The sequence below is a fragment of the Styela clava genome, chromosome 12 (assembly GCF_964204865.1).
Source record: "Styela clava chromosome 12, kaStyClav1.hap1.2, whole genome shotgun sequence".
NCBI lineage: Eukaryota > Metazoa > Chordata > Ascidiacea > Stolidobranchia > Styelidae > Styela > Styela clava.
The window spans coordinates 5,695,452-5,717,299 of NC_135261.1; the positions used below are offsets into that span (position 1 = coordinate 5,695,452).

At 35.1% G+C, this 21,848-nt stretch overlaps 2 protein-coding genes and 1 long non-coding RNA gene across 4 annotated transcripts in view; all 3 read right to left on the bottom strand.

The window, feature by feature from the left end:
* LOC120329543 (protein THEM6-like) overlaps window positions 1–21,848 on the bottom strand; it is a 145,371-nt gene that overhangs the window by 66,422 nt on the left and 57,101 nt on the right. The gene's annotated exons all lie outside the window — the stretch shown is intronic.
* LOC120330194 (serum response factor-like) lies at window positions 733–13,969 on the bottom strand. Of its 2 annotated transcripts, none has more exons than XM_039397055.2 (10): window positions 13,554–13,969; window positions 9,807–9,924; window positions 8,839–8,981; window positions 7,861–7,995; window positions 6,697–6,799; window positions 6,396–6,456; window positions 4,924–4,991; window positions 3,933–4,004; window positions 3,348–3,412; window positions 733–2,626 (listed from the first exon to the last, which is right to left on the bottom strand). In XM_039397055.2, exons 1-10 carry the CDS (start codon window positions 13,851–13,853, stop codon window positions 2,573–2,575), a joined length of 1,119 nt encoding a protein of 372 aa, XP_039252989.2. In that variant the 5' UTR covers window positions 13,854–13,969; the 3' UTR covers window positions 733–2,572. The 2 variants fall into 2 exon arrangements, with proteins under 2 accessions (XP_039252989.2, XP_039252988.2); XM_039397054.2 differs by having other exon boundaries at window positions 7,852–7,995; window positions 13,554–13,964.
* LOC144430821 (uncharacterized) lies at window positions 18,857–19,545 on the bottom strand. The gene is made up of 2 exons (XR_013479743.1): window positions 19,358–19,545; window positions 18,857–19,100 (listed from the first exon to the last, which is right to left on the bottom strand). It is a non-coding gene; the product is annotated as an uncharacterized LOC144430821 (long non-coding RNA).

A 21,848-nucleotide genomic window follows, 5' to 3' on the forward strand; every position in this document is an offset into this window, starting at 1 on the left:
GCATGGGTTCAAATGTACGGTCACCAAAAAAAACATATATTTATTAAAGATATTCATTAATCTGAATTAGCGTTGTAGTTGGGGCTACTTGAACACCTTTCGAGGTCTGTCGCTGCTCTTGCTGTCACACAATTAAAGTTAGTTTTTCTTGTTTGCTTTATATTTGGCATACTTCGATTTTATATTGTGATGACCAATTAATGACGATTGATTTGGTGGGAGTCCTGCCATTTGCCTGTTTCTGTCAGAGCTGTGAATAATGGTACACTTGACCTTGCGGTCCGTCACTCAGTCTTACGGAATCGAATCTTGAATTTTCCGGAAGCAAAATTTCATGCTTTTAATGGCGATAATAGAAGTCAAAACATCAAGCACAGAGTAAACTATACATTCTCAACTGACAATTAAATAAAGCGAGTTAGGATGGGATTTACATATTTATCCCGGGGAGAGGAAAATCGATAAGATGGCTTAATAATATGGCGAACAACGGCCCATCGTCCGGTTACCAGTCCATGTCGGGTATGAAATTAGTTAGCACGTTATTTGTTTCCGATGCACGGACTTGATGGAAGAAGCTCTAACCGACCACTGGCTTCGTACGTGAACGACCCTACGGCGGCGGCGAGTCCAGCAATCACATCGCACATAATTATCCCCGCGTGAATGCTAAAGCTTCTAAGATTGAGTCGACGTGCAATTCCTATGTCACGAATACTAGAAAAACAAAGATTCAACCCACTAGTTTAATTATTGTATTATATTGAGAAATAAGTTATAAATAAAAAAAGGAATAAAATTCATCAGAAATGTGACATAATAAAGACGTCACTATGACGTCATACAGAATGCGTAAAAGTAGAAAATGAACGAATAAAAAAATTCATAAATGAACTAGAACCAATTTCATTGAAAATGATTCCCATCAGTGCATGATGAACGAGGGATAAGAATTATATATTCACATGGAAAAAAAGAAGTTAAAAGCATGCGACAAAGTACTGTATTGAATATGGCTGGTAAGTTTTAGTTTGGCAATCTTTCATCGAAGTCCAGAAGTATGTGTACCAATATGGAGGTAACTAATTTTGTTCACCTATTTTACATCAAGTTATATAAAGGGACTGAAACTTATGGGCAGGGGGTATATTCACTTGGCTAACACAGACAGTCCCCGAACTCATAATAGAACTGAAATAAGGTAAATAGGAATAAAATTATGGCCCAACCTGGTACACACACTACAGGAGTACCAAAATCGAAGTCTTATTTTTAAGTTCCCCCATGTTAGAGTCGAAATTCTAAGTCAGCATTACAGACTCTCAATGATACTCAGAGAAGATTGGAATACAACTCTGCGTTCGATTTTGTCGGGTTTGAAAAGACTCCAGCTACAGCATTTGTAGAAAAATATCAAACTACTACATTTGATATATTTTAGAAAATGGAATATGAGGTAATGTGCAATATTGAATGAATGGAAAATAAAACGAGCAAATTTTCAAATGATAAAAATGGTAATGTGATTAAGAATTTGCTTCTTCAACATACTCAAGAAGTCGTGGAGTGATAAGTTTAAGACACAGAGGTTTGGGGGTGCTCACTGATTTGCCACAGCTCAAAAGAACGTTTTTTGATCCAATTCAATTCTATGATTTCTAAGTACAAATATTTTTCTCCAACCAGTAAAAATCAATGATTGACAAACTACGAGAAAAATTGGAAAACAGTTGTACTGGTAAAGGAGGAGCCGTGAGAATAACAAAGCTGGCTATCGAACAGTGACACTTAAGGTTCTAATATCTAATTGAAACTTGACATATTTTGGTTTCGTAACTATCAGTTGGGGTTAAACAAGACTAACTACCTTTCCTTGCTCTATGCCTTTGTGGAAGTGGATCCGTATGACGCAATAATGCTGTGGCAAGAAAAAGACGACTCTACGATGCAAGTCAAGATGTGGCTCAACGGGCTAAGCGTTAGGAATACGCTCGCCACCGCACCTCTAATTACTCTGCGTGGGTTTCGCAGGTTCGAATCCCATGCAGGGATGGTTATGTGCAAGAGGATTGCTGGACTCCTCGCTGTCGTTGGGTGGTTCACGTAACCGCTGGTCGGTTACGGCTTCCTCCACCACCAAGTCCATGCTTCCGAAACAAACAATACAGTAAAACTAATCCCATACCCGACTTGGAATGGTAACCGGACGAGAGGCCGTGGTTCGCCATATGGATAAGCCGTCTTATCGGCTTTCCTCTCCCCCAAGATAAATATGTAAATCCTATCCTATCCTAAGATTAGTGTGCATAAAAATACTCTTGAATCAAATATTTTTGGTTTCGTACTATTGCTATTATTTTCAGGGAGTATGGTTTTGACGAATTATTCAATCAATTTCCCTCACTAGAGATTATATTAAAAAGCCACTAAACTAAATCCATAAAACCATCACATTATTAGATTTCATGTCCATGTTCATCACCCAATCATGCCATGGCGATGTTCTACCACATCTTGGGATCAAGATGTTTCTTTTCATCAATGTGACATCATCACTTTGACGACAGCATCATCACCCTTTGGAGTCATCTTTTTTCCCATCATCTGGTGGCGCACGCATTACAATCTGAACACATGAAATAATTTTTTGAACATTTCTGCACAAAAACCTATAGATAAAGATTTATTTCCGATACAAGTACATAATACAGTGAGTTGAGTATAAGCAAACAATATTAATCATGAAAATATATACGGAAGGGGGAGGGCGAGACATCAAGATCTACCGATCCTTAGGGAGAGTTTCTACCAGTAGAGAACAATCTAGAGCAGGCATCACAATTACAGTAGGGAGAAAATAAATTGAGTTTTAAGCCAGGTTGAGAGGCCCCAAAAATCAATTCCCCAAAAAGATACTAAAACGAAAATAAAAATTACAAGAAAAAAAAATATCGCATGATTATGCAAATCATAATATTTTAGGATAGGATAGGATTTACATTTTTATCCCGGGGGAGAGGAAAGCCGATAAGACGGCTTATCCATATGGCGAACCACGGCCTCTCGTCCGGTTACCATTCCATGCCCGGTATGGGATGAGTTAGTTATTTTGTTTTTCGGAAGCATGGACTTGTTGGTGGAGGAAGCCGTAACCGACCAGCGGTTATGTGAACCACCCTACGGCGGCGAGGAGTCCAGCAATCCTCTCGCACATAACCATCCCGCATGGGATTCGAACCTGCGAACCCCATGCAGACTAATTAGAGGTGCGGTGGCGAGCGTATTCCTAACGCTTAGCCCGTTGAGCCACACCGCCGAGCCAAAACAGTAACAGTAATAAAACTTACTTGTTGTGTATGAAGTGCAGCTGCTGGAGCCCAAAGAACTTGTGACATTGATGGCATTTGCATTGCTGTGAAAAAAGAAATGAAATAGATTATCTTAAATATAGAAATTTATCCAACTAAAATCTAAAGAATATTTAGAATGAATCCAAAGCAAAATACGGAACAAGTGAATAAATGAGAAAACAAATATACAAAGACTGACGCTTGCAGTGTGGCCAGAGTGGAATGAGTAAAAAGATTTGAATTGGCAACATACTACAGGTCGACAGGAGAACGAATATTGTTGTGTAATTTTAAACACCCTACAAGGCTACAACAAGTTTTTAAGCTGTGCCCCCCTTTTTAGAATTTCACGCTCAACCTCAAAAAAAAAACTAGCTAACAATAGGCTACAAATAACAGACAGTAAAGCAAATGTATGTTTTATTCAAAAAACATGTTGAAAATACGGGTACATCATAAAGAAATTTAAACAACAAAAGAATGTAAATATCTAAAAATATACCCCCTCAAAAAATTGTCTGCGCCCCACCTTTCGTGAACCACTGATCTACATTAAAGTACTAGTAAAAAAGGAATACATACTTGGAACTTGTCGTTGTATGGTGTTATATGGACTCAATAATGTTATTTGGCCTTCATTTAATCTTTCATGAACTGTGAAATATATAAAAAAGGGTTATTATAAAAAAAACTAAGAATATAAACTGAATAAATAATGTATTTGATAGAAAAAAGTCAAGTGAGTGCAATGAATGGAAACCTAGTGTTTAACATGGCTTCATTTAAGACGCCACTGGTATGTTTGTTAAGCTGCCACAAACCAATGACGAGCTGCTGTTACCGCGGCAGCAAATTGAAAACCAATGACAGGTAAAATTTTGCTGCCGTAACCACGGCAGGTGGGCCGTAAAGACAGGGCTGTCCTTTATGGTGACAAATATTGGGTAAGTTGGAACGTTTTTCTCATGGATACAGTTTTGATAGATTTGAGCAGTTATAAGGACAGGAATCATTTCAATTCAAGGATGTGGCGTTTTAATCAGAACAAGCCTTCTGGAAAAGGTTATCTCAATCACCTTAATATTTATCCATGGAAACAGTGGAATGTGAATATTATACCAGACAGGGTAGCATTGCAAGTTAACTCAAGGTATAAAATATTGGGCAGGCGATGCCAAACTGAAATAAACTAGCTTTTACAAAATATTAACTGGTTATACCTAATATAAACTGATAACTGGACGAGGGGTCGTGGTTCGCCATATGATTTATTGGCTATCCCCACTCCCAGAATAAAATGGGTACTCCTGTAGTATGTGCAACAAGATGGCGGACACCGGAACGTAGTATGTGTATCAGGTTAGGGTTATGTCATAATTTCAGGTACAAATACAACGGGAGTCGCTTGGCTAGTCCCCGAACTCGCAATAGAACTAAAATAAGGAAAATTGGAATAAAATTATAGCCTAACCCTAAACTGGTACACATACTATGTTCAGATTCCGCAACCTTGTTGCACATACTACGGGAGCGCCTAAAATGATATTTTATCCTTATCTCATAAATCACTCACCTATATTTGCAGGTTGTGTTAACAATGCTGGTTGAGTTAGTAAACCTGGAGTACTTGAGACAGTTGATCTGAATAAGACAAAGTTCAGCCATTAAATATGATGTATTATGTATAATACAAAAATTATTGCTTGCACCATGTATGGGAGCAATAACAGTTTTCATTTAATTACTTTTAATTAATATGAATGAAGGAAATAAATTGCAAATGCATTGAAACATAAACATGTCCTGTTCTTTAGGCAAAAACTTTGAAGGGCGGTGGCCTGTAGGCAATGAGATTCTATAATTCGATCAGAGTTTGGATAGATGTAGGAATCAAGACTTTAGGTAAATCGTTAAAATAGGATCTTTGGAAGTCAGATTCAAGAAAAAAATTGGTTGTTCTCAAATAAGTTTACTTTGTGAGTATGAATATAATGAATTCTGATGAATGAATGAATATAAATTCAATTTTTGACATTCCATCAAAGAATTCCAATAACCGGTAAAATATTTCCTTCAAAAACCAGTACAGCTTGTAATGTAAAGGTGACTGTATGTCTAAGTATGGCCTTGTTCTGAGTGAACACATTTATTAATGCAATATATTTTCTATGTTTTGATTAAATTATCTCAAAACAAACGAAAGTGAAACAGTCTAAAAGTTTAAACTACATAAACTCTGATGACACAAAAATTGTCTTTGCTTTTGTAGAATGCTATTTTATTCGCATTCTATGCCCAACCTTACAAAAGTGAAAGAGTAATGTTATAATTCTATTTCTAATCATGTTCTTATATGCTCCAATAGGCATATATTATACATTCCAGACTACGAGTATAATATACAAAAGAATGTATTTTTTTAAATTCACGGTCTGTGCAACACAAAGAAACAATAACACATATTTAATTCTCTAGGCATACATGGCCATGCATCAATGGTGTACATTATTCATGGCCCAATTCAGTCAGTGGATTAGGAAAAGAATTAGCTATTTTGTGAAAAGATATTCAGATTTAATTCTTCAGCCATACTTGGACATGCATCAGAGGTGTGCTTCATTTGTGACCCAACTGCTAATAATTCTCAGTCTATTGATATTTACTAAAACACAATCCGACAGTATAATTCTCGGCCCTCCAGAAGACTAAATTCGTTCACCTACCGGTACTTTACATCAATTTGTATAAAAGGACTAGGACCTATGGGCAGTGGGTATATTCACTTGGCCATTGCAGACAGTCCCCGAACTTGTAACAGAACTAAAATAAGGAAAATCAGAATAAAATTATGGCCTAATCCTAACCTGGTGCATATACTACGGGAGTACCTAATTCTATATGATGTCAGTAGCATATTGTTTTTTAGTAATTGTTCATGGATTCGCTGAGAGATTATTTGTTTTAGTTTTTGAGTGAGTCTATGTAACCTTGCTTTAAGGGAAATATTCATAAAAAAGTAATCCAGGTCGTAGATATTGACTTTACCTTGATGTATGCGAGTCTCCCGATGATAATTGTATTGTTCTAGTTTCTGGCTGTGTTGCACCTGAAAAAATTAAGAATAGACTTTAAAAAAATTGGATTTCCATATTAAATCTAAAGAGAAAAACCTGTAAGATATTTAATAATGACAGATCACAAGCAGTATCTAATCCAACACCTTTGACAACAATTTATTGTACATTCTCAGTAAAGCCAGGTCATTTTACATTTAAAATTGTACATATTTTTAAAACCCAATTTCTACATTTTAGTTTAGAGTTTGCAAAATAATTCAAAGCCATACCTGACATGATAGTATAAGCAGCACCAGGTAAATGTAAAGTAGCAACTTGGCCTCTTGATACAGAATTTTGATTTGCATTGTTCATTGCTATCAGGTTCATTGCCTGGAAATTTGAAATATTACTTTATCATGGAACAAAAATATGACATGAATAAAGGCCCATGCCTACCATCACATGTAGGGTGTTATAAATTGGGTCGACAATTTGCCAGAGAGAAGAGATCTTTCCCAATAATAGCGAAGCCTATGAAACATTGAAAAATTCTCCCACACAAGCAACTATTTAGCAAAACAATAATACAGTACTGTACTCGCTTCCAATCAGGGATGTCCAAAACGAATCGAATACATTCAAAATTCAATATACCAGATATAGTGAATTTCTGGAATTTAGGAATAATCTAGAACATTTTTATTTTAAAATTGGGGACTTCGAGCTATCAGACAAGTAGATCAAAACGTAACATATCTCAACTGGTAAAAAACAACCAGAGAAATGACCTCTATGTTTGTGTAGATGTGGTCAACATGAAAGACATAGTATAGTGATTTATGTAATCTTTCACATATTTGGGCCCGATTTAGAATGTATTGGATATTTCATATTCGAAAATATTTTTTCAGAATGTATTCGTAATTGTAAAATATTCGGTTTTGGCCATCCATGTGTCCAATAGACGATTCCCCCGAACTATGACCCCTGAAATATTCCCCCTATACTTTATTCCTTCAAAATTTTCATTGCTAATTTTGAGAGTGTTTTGGAGTTGGCGCACACAAACTTGCTCACATGTTCGAAACTATCATTCTTATTCAAAACAAACCATATGCTAGGCACTGATAGCTAATTTTATGCTAGTTCATCGCAATGTTTGTGGTATCAATTTTTGATTATTGCAACTTCACTGAAGGTCCTCCGAAGACATAATGACAATTAATTTATTTGATTTACAACTATTTTTGGAAACACAACTAAAAACTGACAAATAACACACAAAATTACCAAAAAGAGGCAATGTTTACAACCATCTGTCTGAGCGTCGGCATAGATTACAATTGTTACATCATTGTTAACTCATTGCTGATTAGTAATTGTTAGGGAAATAAATGAGAAATGGATACTCAGGGAACATCCATGATAAAATATGTACAAACCTCATTTACCCGTTCCTGACTATGTGTGGCCGGGGATGAAGTTACTGTGGATATAGTTTGTTGTTGATGGTCGTGAGATGTTGATGATCCTGCGCCTGTGATTGTTGTTAACATATTATGGTAGGTTTTTTGTAATAGTCCTTCCTGTTGAGTAAAAGTGATAGGTAAATGAATGCTCTTATATATTTGTCACAAATAATAAATACGGTAATCGTCACTTTAGAGCCGACAATGGGCAAACTATTGCCGTGGGCCAAATCCGGCCCGTTGGGTTATTCAATCTGGCCCGCCTGATGCTGCCACAACCAAACTAAAACCAAATTTTAATGTTTTAGCTAAAAAATAGCTTAATGAAATTGTTTAGATTGCGATAAAATTCAGTTTTGGCTTATTGTTTTTCGCATTTGCAACACTGTAAATAAAATTCTGTTCATAAATCCCATTTAGACGGCCCGTCAGACAAGCTGGACAAAATTTTTGGCCTCGGGTACAAAAGCATTGCCCACCCCCGCTTTAGAGGGTTTCAAGACAAAATGACTAATGTTAAAATATTAAGTTGAGTGTTGTATTTAAAAATTATTACAATTAAATTTTTTGCATAGTGAATTTGCAAAAAAATTTGCTTTTTTTATATATTATATTTTATATTAATTTATATTATATTGTGATGTGCTATTCGCCCTAAGTTTATCAGTTCTCTGTAAACGAGAGTATCATTCTAAACACTAAAAAGTTTTACTTATTTTTCATATCTTTGAAGTCATAAATTTCACACTTTATTAAATGATTTCTGACAGATACTCAGAACATTTATGGATTTTTAATCTCTTTATTCCTTCCTCACTATGAATTATAACTCTTTGAAATACAAAGTAAGCATGTCGAGATACATAGAAATTTTGGCTATCAAAATTTGAGTTTTTCAGAGATTTTCATTTGCCTACTGAAAAAATGAAAAAGCTTTTCTAACATGATATTATACTTCACCTTAGTTTCCTCAGGAGGAGCGTAGGATAGGTCAGGTTCTTCAAAACCTTGTGCACTCATTCTCTGCTCATCAAAATTATTTTGATTTACTGTGGATTCAGGAGGATCAGGTGAGTTCAAACAAGTCTGAATTAGTTGTTTGCCTAAAAATCGAGAAATTGTATTCATGGAGTCACTTTTAAGAACCATAAATTAAAAAATATAAGACAGGATGTCCATGAAGTCCCTTTATAATTTCAATTTTGTTATGATGTCAGTTCTCAATATATCTTAACCATGTTTGTTGTTCCCTCCGCAATTTTAAAGACTTTATGGACACCCTGTATATTATAAAGCCAACAAGGGTTACTTTTTTTTTTATATATAAAGATCAAAATAGTCACATTCACAGCTGAACTTTTGAGCCATCCTCACTACTTCGAACTTGGATGTAAATAATTTAGTAAATTTATCGAACTGGTGAACTCCTGGCTTTTCTTGAACCACAGTACATTACAGAATATATAATACGTGCCCTGACTCATGTTCATGGAAAAAGTATTATATTCTCATAAAACTAAATGATGGATGAAAAAATAATTGTCATTTTAATATTCAAATATAGATTTAAAAATCACCCTAAGTACCACAAAGCAGCAATTTGTTGTTACACAATTGGCGCATTGTGCTAAGCGTTAGGAACAATCTAGCAATCGCGCCAAGTTCAATCTTGTTAGTGATATATTCGTGTGTGAGGCTTGTTGGGCTCATTCGTCATCACAGTTTGGTTTATGTAACTGTTAAATTTATTACGGCTTCCTCCATCATCAAGTCCATGCATTTGAAACGATCGAATGATTACCTATTTCTTCTTCGACATGGACTGGTAACCAGATGATACCATGGTTCGCCATTTGTATAACCGTCTTATTGGTTTTCGTCTCACAAGGATAAATATGAAATTTATATTTTTATGTTTTTTTTATTACCTGCTTCACTTGAAAGTATTGGCTGAAGTTTTCTTGTCGCGAAAGTATAGACATGACCAGTTTCACTCGCTACAAGAAGCATGACTTGAGTTCCTGTCAGTGTTGCAAGTTCATGAGCCTGTGAATGACAAATATATTGAATGATCTCATCGCAGGTTGATGGAATGGGTACTCCCGTAGGGTGTGTACCAGGTTAGGGTTAGACCATAATTTTATTTCAATTTCCTCCTTTAAGTTTTATCATGAGTTTGAGGACTGTCTGTGTTAATCAAATTCCGCCCTTTTACACAAATTGATGTAAAGTAGGCGTCCAAAATTAGGTACCTCCATATTGGTATTGATACACAACACTTCTGAAGCGCCAAATCTCATACTCACTACCTAACCCAGTGTGTAACAAATTGGGAAGGCAATGCTGAACCGAAAAGATTCCTAGTCCTTTCAAACTAAAGCATATAAACGAAACTTACAAATTCGCACATAAAAATGCATAAATTTATATTAAAACAAGTCCACAATCTTCAGATGAACCCTCAAAAGGGTCCTGATAAGCTTGAAAGGCATTGCTCTAGAACAATATATTCCAGAATCAAATATATTTCAACGTGCTGAAATAGAGTATTCACCATAGACAGAGCTGCCGTAACGTCCCTATATCTAAGATTTGTTTTTATTTTGAAGGTCTTTGTCATTTTCGTCCTAATTTCTGAGAAACGTTATTATTATGGGTAGAGGTTCTAATACCAGGCACTTAGATTGGTCAATTCGAATGATTGCTTTACTAGAAATGATATTTTACAACCTTGATTGCTACGCGCATTCATTTCGTAATAATTACAGCAAATTAATTGACACAATGACAAAACACTACCGTACCGGCCAAAATCAGTTTGTGTAACTTGAATCAAAATACGACTTTATGTAATATATATCATGTTTATTGTATATGTATTATGCAAAGTATGATTAGACACGGGTCCCTCTGGCATGACTACATTTTGTTTATTACATTTCGTTCTTTGTTATTCTATTATTATGTTTACCTGATGTCCTTATTTTTGGGTTCATATCGATGGCAGCCCTGACTATAGGCCATACACAATTAAAATTTACAAACGAGATCGAGAGGCAATGCATCATATTACATCATATCCTAATTTAGCTTCAAACTATTCCAAAGTAAAAAATAGTCATGTCATTCGTCATTGACAAGAAACAGTGACGTAAATGATTTGACGAGTCAACCAATGTGTAATGTTCCATAGCAACAAAGTGCATGAAAGGAAGTTGTAGATCCTGTGATAATGTGTTTTGCATGAACTTTGTGAGATAAAAATATCTGGCTTGGAATTTCCTTTTAAGGGAATATAATATTATATTTATCACAATTTGGTCAAAATACAAATTTTAATATTGACTTATTGAAGCTTTGATCAAATTATGCTTAAATCAAACAACGAAGCAATGCTCAAATATCGAGGCAAAGACCAAAGGTCAAATAAAGTGTTACCATGAAGTGAAACATAGCAGCCAAATTTTGAGCGGAATATTTTGACCCACAATAGGAAATTTAAGAAAATCTCTAAATACTGAAAATGTAAAATGAACAGGTCCATTACTTGCTGGGAAAAGCGACTTTCTCACAACGACAGCAATTTAGCATATAATCTCCATTATGTACACTTACAAAATACTACACTTAAAAAATAATTTGAAGTTGGAAGTTGAACTCACAGTAACTTGAACAATCAATTGCTAATTAAGTTTTGTGAGAGATCAATTACATTAGTCTTGTTATTATAAAAAGAATGAAGTTCTTTCAATAACTTGAAAGTCGACTGTTTAAAATCTCAATAGTGGCCACTGTGACATGATCATTTCATAACATGACCGACCATGAGACAAAATTCTACGTAAACATGATGATGTCATATTTGATTGATTCTTACATGTATCGGTTGTAGAATGACGATACACAGCAAAATACATTACAATGCAATATAAATAAAGGAGCAAATTTACTATGCAAAGGGAAAGCTTTGCTCTATTATTATTGAAATGACAATTTAATGTCCACCTATATCTAAGGGTTGTGTTGTATTATTGAAATCATGGAGAAATGGTTGATATCAGGACCGTCAATAGAAGGGAAGATTTTTGTTAAAAAAAGGCTAATTTAGTGTTTCCTCTTTTCCATCCGGGGAGGCATTTCTGATAAAATATTACTTTGTATTTGGTGTAGTTTTACTAATATTAATTATTATTTAATCATTTTGTAGTCTATATTTATCAACACATTATAAACCATTCAAACTGTACAAAAACCAGAGTGTGAGTTGCACATACCACTAACTAAAGATTGAAATCAAATACCAGAATCAAGAGTTTTAGTGCATTTGAGGGAGAAATGGAGAGACTGAAAATTCACGAATAAGGGCCTGTAGCAAAGGTTAGGAACCACTGAGATAATCTATGAAGATCAAGCCCGTTCATATAAGACAATTCCACCTTCGATTCTGCAAGAAAAGCCATTGTGACTGTTCAATATGATCAGACATCCCCTAACGAATAATAATGTCTTATAAGAAATACCCTATTTGAACATATCATGCTAGGTACAAAATGGGAAATAATTTTTATATTGTTATGAAAGTGTTAAATGTTCAGATGAAAATAAATATCATTGTTTGCGAAAGGGGTGGTCAACTTAATCAAATAAAAATTTAACCTAATTGGGCAAATATTCTTTTTTGTACATAATATGAGCAGACATGGGTGGCAGACATCTATATTTCATCAAATTTTTTACCCTTTTTTTTACAACTGTTTATGTTAAGTCTGTAAGTATTCAAAATCAAAATTTACTTGAAAAAACTTCAGAAATAGGCTACTATTCAACTGATTCAAGATCATATAGAGTCAGAGACTAAATAGCAAGTTTAAAAAATACAATTGCACCAATATCAAAGACTTAGATAGGAGATAATTTTTGCATTATTCCAACTTTATACCGTTAAATGATACTCAGATACTGGCATTGCTGTGTTTCATGCTCCGCTTTATGATTAAGCCGTCTTACCAGCTTTTCGTTCCCCCAAGATAAATACAAAAATCTGATCCTATTTCGCCCACATAATTTGCTGATCTGCACAACAGATTATGGTCATAAAATACTCAATAAAGCATATAAAAATCTATAACAGAGATTGCTGACGCGATAGACTAATTACGGCGCGGCGGTGTGGCTCAACGAGCTAAGCGTTAGGCATACGCTCGCCATCGCACCTCTAATTACTCTGCGTGGGCTCGCAGGTTCGAATCCCATGCAGGGATGGTTATGTGCGAGAGGATTGCTGGACTCCTCGCCGTCGTTGGGTGGTTCACGTAACCGCTGGTCGGTTACGGCTTCCTCCACCACCAAGTCCATGCTTCCGAAAACAAACAATACAGTAAAACTAATCCCATACCCGACTTGGAATGGTAACCGGACGAGAGGCCGTGGTTCGCCATATGGATAAGCCGTCTTATCGGCTTTCCTCTCCCCCGGGATAAATATGTAAATCCTATCCTATCCTAAATCCTACTGAACTACAAATATATTGCATACTTTTCTCATTGAAATATAATCTAAACATATTTTTACAAAACTATTGGAACAGCAAAAATGCAGAAATTCTAAAATCAGGAAATGCAGTGTCATAAATCCTGAAATCGCTTGCAGAAACGTAAGAAAATGGAGAACCTTACCTTTTTCATTATCCCCGATTTCCTCTTACTGAATGTTGTGTATCTTCGGAGTTTGTTGTCAATAAATTCCATGTTAATTTTTACCCTTCCCCTTGTCTTTTTACCAGGTTTTGGTCCTGGAGTCGACGGCCTACCAAGAGATCCATCGCACGAGTCTAAATCGTCGTCAGAATATGCTTGCCCCAATAAACTGGCCCTAAATTCCGCTGTATGCGAGAGTCCTGCCTCTTCATGAGTCCTTTTTAAGTTTCTACCTTGTCCCCCATTTTCCCCCACTGATAAATCCGTAGGTTGATTCATTTTACCCCAAAAAACGTGCTCTACTCGAGTGCAAAATTTGAAATCACCCTCAAATTTCGCGGCTGTTGCTTATATGGTGAGAAATAATAACGTTCCGTATTTGGAATACAGCTGTTAAGACGCATTACACTCCAAAGATAGTAGTGTTCCGCGACTGAAATTTCTACACAACAACTGGGCATATTTTATTAATATTAAAAGTTAAATAATCAGAGCAAATACATACCAGTAAAAAATTGTTTAAAAACAATTTCCAAAATGGAAAAAAAAATTGTGCTTAAAATTTTAAAATATCTTCTCTGCGGATGAATATTTCCAAATTTGTCTCGCACACCCATAAATGGAATGTGCTGACCATATTAGGCAAATACTTTCCAAAAATGGTGAATGACGTTGAATAAACCAGAGTCAATGCACGCGAAGTAAACAAAGTTGTTGAGCATTAAAGTTATTTTAGTTTTGGAAGATTTTCAATACGTGATGTCATAGTAATCGAAAGTCATAAAGATATATTTAAATAATACATCCTTTGCTTTAAAAACATCTTCTAGACGTACTGTATCCGCATTGATGCTTATCACAGACTGGCCGGTATTTTTATAGTAACACATACCGAAAGTCCATATATGAAGAAAATTTACGCAATTTTTGTGTTTACGCTTTCACTTTGACCCCTACGACACTTCGATAGGCCTCTAATGGCCAATACAGAAAATCGTCGAATTCTTTATATATAACAGCGATTTGCCTGTCCGTTGTTATGCTGGAGTAAAAAATAATATTAATACCAATAAAAAAATGCTTGAATATTTGGGCACTGAAAACGAACTAATATGTTTCAACTAACTTAACTAAACAATGTAAATTGTCGAACCACATAAAGAAGTGGAAAATATCATGAACTCATTTTTTTCATTTTAAGTGCAATTGTATTTATGTGTTATCGTGTTTATAAAAAGTTATGTTTTTATTAACAAAAAAAATTTAATAATGTAAAATAATTTAATTTAAAAATGTAATGTAATTTAATTTAAAAACCAATATGTTTCATGTGAATCTATTATTACTTCTCCCCCAAATTACCCCAACAACAAGACGAACAACAACAATTTAGCAAAACGGCCCATATGTAGGGCTGGGCATTTCGAGTCGAATAGTAAATTATTCGAATCGGTTTAGAGTAAAACTTCGAATCGCCGCCATATTGTTTTTTTTTCTTTCGACCAATGGTCGAGGTGAATTCCCCAATTTTTTATTCATTGGAGTCATATTTTTTTATCAACGCCATTCTGACATGTGACTATTTTCTGTAGTGAGTTAATAAAAAACGTGTTCTTTATTGAGTGTGAACGCACAGCCATCTATCTGAGTGATGTATTATATGTTTTCAGTAATTCATGTGTTAGCAGGACCAATTACAATAAAAAAAGTCGCATACAGTTACATATCTCTCATCGACTCCCAAGTATTCGAGATTCGATTCGAAAAAAATATTTGATTCTAAAATCATCAGGTATTTGAAAATGCTCAGCTCTACCCGTATACACACTTCAATCTAGTATTAATGTCTAATATTAATATTCACTGATTGGGTAACGTGTCGCATTGGGTAAGTTTTTATTTTCACATCGTTTCAGATGAACCAGTTTAACCTTTTCGAACAAAAAGATATCCAAATTCCACTTACGCGAGAATATGAGCAAATTTGGAAGCTCAATGCATAAAACGACCGAAGTTTAAAACTATTATATTTCCATCTTAAATGTTCAGATTGTTTGGAACGTTCTTGGAAGATTGTAGCATTATTATGGATATTTATATTTACATTTCGGGGCTCCCGAAGTATGCGAACCAAGATGGCGGACATCGGAATGTAATATGTGTACTAGGTTAGAGTTAGGACATAATTTTAGGTATAAATACTACGGGAGGCTCTTGGCTAGTCTTCGATCTGATAATAGGCCTAAAATAAGGAAAATTGGAAAAAAATTATCGCCTAACCCTAACCTGTTAGCCATGTTACGTTCCGATGTCCGCCATCTTGGTTCGCATACTTCGGGAGCACTTTACCTTTCTTACGTTTACGTTCCACCAATGACATTAAACAACATGATGCGCAACTCCGGCATTTTTGTCCGAAGATCGTATTCGATACCACGCTCCAATGCACATACTTGACGAGACGAAAACGAGCGGATGTGTGCTGCTTTCAAGGCGTAGCACGAATGGTGTTCGTGCCTGCTTTGACAGTTGTTGTCGATTTTAATGATATTTTGGAAAGTTAAGGTAAAAAGAAATCGGAAAAAGGTAAGGTAAATACTATTGTTGTATATCACACCCGGGCATCGCACTGTTAAGTACATGTGGGAAAGCCAGCCTTTGTCAAATACTACGAAGTTATTAATTCAGTACGGTACGTAGTTGCCCATTTGCCGAAATTACATATTTACTTACCCCTTATGGTTTCGAGTAGTTCATGCACCTCCAGTTAGATTTTTTTAATCAGTGAGGATATATACTCATTGTTGATTGCTGCTTATTGTAACATACTATTGCGCATTCACTTTTATTTGCGTATTGAATCAAAGTGTTAACAAGTTCACCTAACATTTCACTCATACCGGTCTATATTGTATAGTCTGATCTCTCAAGTATTTGGAGCCACGAATGCTTGTAATTTTCTGACTAAACCCTTTTATTAGTTGGTTTATATACCAAATTCAGTAAAATATTTTTTACATAAAACATGAGATATTGGATTTGTTAGCTTTTCCATTCTAAATCATATAAACTGCTTTATTTATTCTTAACGAAAAACAATAAATCTCCTCTCTTTCTTCAGATGTGAAAGTTGTGGACAAACCTGTCTAAGCATTGTGAGACTCCTGCAGCACAAGAGGCATATCAATCAAAAAATTAAGCCGACATAAAGCTAAACTTTCAACTATTCGTCTAATCTCAATTTCCTATTATTTATTCACAGGACAACTATAGCAGAAGGGGAGATATCAGAAGTCTGGCGACATATCAGTGACAATGTGATTCCAATAAATATAATTAGAGTACTCCATAAATGTTTGCAATAGAAAAACAACCTGTGGAGGCATGCAAAGACATTTGACCCTCCGGTAGAGTTGTGTATGGCCCCCACATCCTGCAGGACTTGAGGAAAATAACTAAAAATTCCAAAGCGTAAGATTGCATAAGCGGTATTATTCGTAAAAAGACACAAAACACGCCACACATACTTAAAAACAGCTTTGGAAAATGAGAATTACGGGTAACTCACTGCACCTGTGTTATATTCGGTTCATCAACTTTTGGTAGTACTATAGAAGAAATTCCGGAAGGGGTATAATAATCATTCATGATAAAATACTATCATATATTTTTTGGACAACTTCAATCTAGACCAGGGATCTCAAACTCGCGGCCCCAGAGAACTTCCAGTGCGTCCCTCGAACGCTTAACAATAATTGTAATAGTATTTTGGATTTTTTTTTATCTAAATGTAATAGATTTTTCAAACCTTTTAAAGTGAAATTGATTATTCACACAAAAAACAATTTACTGAAAGTAGTTTTGGAATATTAATTTTTTTTGTCCACATTTTGACCCAATTAAGAATACACATCAAGCTAGCAAAAGAATACTTGAATAAAACACTTGAGTGATTAAATTAAACGCAAAGTACATGAAGAAGGTGACATTTTCGAAGAAAATGGGAGTTGCAACATTTCTGCTTTTCCCAAAATTCTGAAGCACATTGCTTAATTCGTCATATTTCCATCAATACAATGAAAAAACACAATAAGCTCAGCAGTCAATATGACAAATTCGAAGACCAACTTCGAACAGAAAATTTCCATGTGCTTGTATATTAATATAATTATACAACGACTTAGTTACTAAAAATCAATATCAATAATAATTCAAGCAATCCTATGCCACGCAATGTGGTGCAAAATGTCTTGTCGAAAAAATCTGTGATTTGTTTTTTTACTGATCTATACATGAAATGATAAAAGTAACTTTTTTGCATTACTGGAATTAATTAAACATTCGCAAAGATCCAGATTAACCCATGATCATGTGGCCTCGTTAGTTAGAGTTGGTACTATAAAATCATTTCAGCCTGGCCTTAGTATGCTGGTGACACAAAAAATATGCCAAACGTCAGGACAAATGTAATTATTAAAACATTGAGTTTATGTTGTAGTATTTTTGTTAATTTTAGGTTCATATATTAAGATTAAGTATTATTCTTTCCTTATTCAAATCTTGTTCAAAAATGATTTTGATGGTTGTACATAGAATTTTATGATTTTTTATAATAAATACAGTAACTTGCAAATGTTGCAATAATAGTGGAATGCAAATATTAATATGTAATTGCATTTGAAATTGAAGAAAATAATAAAACTTCATCCAACTGTTTAGTTGCATCACAATATATGTCACAAACTAAAATTATCTTAAAAATATCTTTTAAGTATACATTATCATAAACTGTTTGCTGCTCTTTTTACAATTTCCAAAATGCAATGCGGCTCTCGAAAACCCACGAGTTTGACACCACTGATCTATTCTAGACGATTCAAGCATTGCTTTGGGAAATAATATCACTTTAATTAAATTGAAATAATCTTGCTATATTAAATACAAAATCGTTGCTATCATAAAGGTAAACCAATTCAGCCACTCGAAATATATTGGCCTTCACAAAGCAATGGAGGCAAAATTGAGAGTTCATGAGCTATGAACATTTGTACTTTTCTTTGTCTTGAACTTTTCATACTCCACAGCCGCTATTAATTTTTTTTTAATTTTAATTACCATGTGATGGTCATACATATCTTTAACTTGTATTTTCTGTCATGATGTATTATCTCAATGTGCCAAACTATTAATTAGTGTGCATATTTTGCTTCCAGATGACATAAATGTATTGTCTTGTTTATTACCTCAGCTTGGAGTATTGACAAGAAAAAGATGCCAGTAAATTAGGTAAAATAACTCTTTGTTATTATCAGAATTCACAATCAACAGGAATTATAAACATCCAACAATCAATGAGAATTATATGCGGAATCCCTCAGAATAAATTTGTCTAAAATCGGAGGAAGGCAAAAAATATAGGTAGTTTCCATCCACACAAGAATTTCAAGAAGACTTGCTCGAGCCAAACTAAATGAGCATCGTCAGGTGATCGGTAAGGCTGCAAGTTGAATTCAGCCCTGCAACCTCCTGCATAGAAGATAATATTAGTTAGTGGGCTATGAGCTAAATTCCTAAATTTAAACAAACCTATCTACGATGCATTGTGTACCAGCAATGTTACCTACGATTAAATGAATATGTAATATGTCTAATAAATTCACCTACAAAAGCGAGTTCGATAGGTGCAAACTTTGTGTTATGGAATTGTATCACAGCACAGTTTTGTATGACACCCTCTTTAAAGGAAATTTTAATGATTAAGCGCAAACATTAAAATTACTAACTTTGAACTTTGTCATTATCTGCAAAATGTTCCACACAAATCTTTCCGCTATCGCGTTTGTAATCTTCTCTGATAAAAAAAAACGTCTATGATGTCCAGAATTGCTCTTTACAGCTTGCCCGCCATTCCAGCTTTCCAAGTGAGCAAAACTTCTTAGATATAGAGATTATTTTGTTTCGTTACATGCGCAAAAAGGCAGGTACTACTAGTAAAAAAGACGCCGAGTAGCAAAAGCGAGCGGAAAACGGACCCAAAAGGCGACGAGAAATATGTGCATTGGAGCGTATCATGAAATACAATCTTTCGCCTTTAGTCTTATGGAGTGACGTCAGAGTTGCCTATCATGTTGTTTAATGTCATTGGTTCCACACACGTATTTTCAACGTTTTTTTGAATAACACATAACAGATACTGTCGGCTTTACTGTCTGTTATTTGCAGCTTATTGTTAGCTAGTTATTTTTGAGGTGGGGCGCGACACTTGGCAAATTTTAAAAATGAGCCGCGGCTTAACAAGTTTGAGAACCACTGTTTTAGACGTCAGCAGCAAGTGGGTAACTTGCGACGAACCTGACAGCTATATTCGTCAAAATGTTGCAGTTGTGAGAGGGACATAACTGATAGACCATTTTGCCATAGTCAAATTTGATTTTTGCTGAAACCGACCTGATCATCTCCGCATTTATTACCGTAGGTTTCTGTACAACACAATATCTGTGCATTTCTATATTTTTGGCCGAGTAAACACTTGCTTACATTTTTTTCAATTCCGCTATTGCTGAGTGCTGACAATCTACCCGGCTCCAGAGCTGAGATTAGAGCTACCAACCGTCCCGGAATTAACATCTGGAATCCCGTGTCCCGGGCTGGTCTAGGGTTGTCCCGGAATTTATTGACAATCACAGCGTGATAAGATAGAACGCCATGTAAACGTGCTGGTTTCATTTAAAACTGGAAATGGATGAAATTCACGCGAATATCTGTATGGGTCATTCAAATAGAAGTGAGTTAAACTTGTGGATAAGACTATTTCGTCAACTGTGACTTCCTGGTGACATAACAATTAAATAAGTTAAACAATTGCAAAATAGATGAAAAATCACAAGAGAGGTCACAACATGAAATCGGAAATATCCATGTAACTGGTCCTGAAACGGTCTCCGCGTTCGTTAAAAATACCGGCTTTTTCGCGGTATAATAAATTTTTCTGTCTCGTAATATTCAATCTATGACAACTACAAGAATTCAAAATGTCTCACTATTTCAATTCATTTGTGTTCAAGGTAACTCGCGGTTGCGGCGACTTACGACAAAATAAACTCATTAGTCATTACCAATCTAAAATACCACGCCAATCCACGGACATAATAATGTGTGATCCACTGCCCGATTATATTTAGTTTTGATATATATTGCGCTCATGCGAATTTGTTATCGTCGTATATTTAATTATCGTAGTTTATTTAATTTGGTACAATGAAAATAAATATAAAGTATATTAGTAGATGGAAAATACATATTCAACGACTCGAAATCCCCGCGGTACGGCTCCTGAGTCAGTCATTGAGATTACGCCACTCGTTGAAAAACCCAACTTTTTCAATGGATATGTGATGGTTTTTCTGTTGAATAAAATATTTAATCCATGACTGATATCCATATTTAATGGTTGACTTATTTATTTAATTGTGATAAATTAAATCTGCGATTGCGTCAATAAAATAAGAGCACCACTGCCCCAAAATACCACGGTAATCCGCGGACATAAAAATGTGTGGCAAAGTGCCCGATTACATTTTGTTTTGGTTCGTATTCCTGCAGTTGTTGTAAACTGCTTGTCTGAGGAAGTCTGACTCTGGTAGGACGAAACGTTACAGAAATACATTTGTGTTAGTGAGCAGCTGGACTCTTTAATTGGATAGAATATGAGCTGTCCCTGCAATTTTCACGGCTTAAATAACGTCAAGCTAATGAAAACAATTGAGATTTAAACAAAATGCAATCGCAAACGGCTTAGCGACTTTATTTTCAGCAATCGAGGGCCGGGGAAACATCCACATGCATAATGACTATTAAAAAATGAACTGCATTTAAATTTACATAAATTCATTCGCAATTCTCCATTTTGTAAACTGTATTTTTTAACCGGGTGGTTGTCCAAATGTATTGGTAGTGAATTTTGGAAACGTTAGGAAAGCTAAGAAGTCTGTAATTGTTGCTTAGTAAATAAACAGTAAAGTAAATAGTTGTTGCAGTAAATAATTTTTGCATTGCTCAATAGTGATGAAGTGAACAATTGATTGAAATGTCACGTGTCTTATGTGAACGAAAATACATTTATGAATAGGTTTCGTGTTTAGTTTTACTTAAAAAATAGTTTGACTTTACCAGGTATTGCAAACTGAGCGGAAAAACGAGAATGTCTGATGGCCACTATTTGGCTTTATACATACGACAGTGAATGGCGAAGTTGTACTCCGATGCGTTTTATGC

Coding starts and splice junctions, on each gene's coding strand:
- LOC120330194 (XM_039397054.2), bottom strand. CDS start 13,853: ATGAATCAACCTACGGATTTATCAGTGGGGGAAAATGGGGGACAAGGT. Junction 7,996..8,838: donor CTCCTCCTGAGGAAACTAAG/GTGAAGTATAAT, acceptor TTTACTCAACAG/GAAGGACTATTACAAAAAAC. Junction 4,005..4,923: donor AACACAACCTGCAAATATAG/GTGAGTGATTTA, acceptor TATATTTCACAG/TTCATGAAAGATTAAATGAA.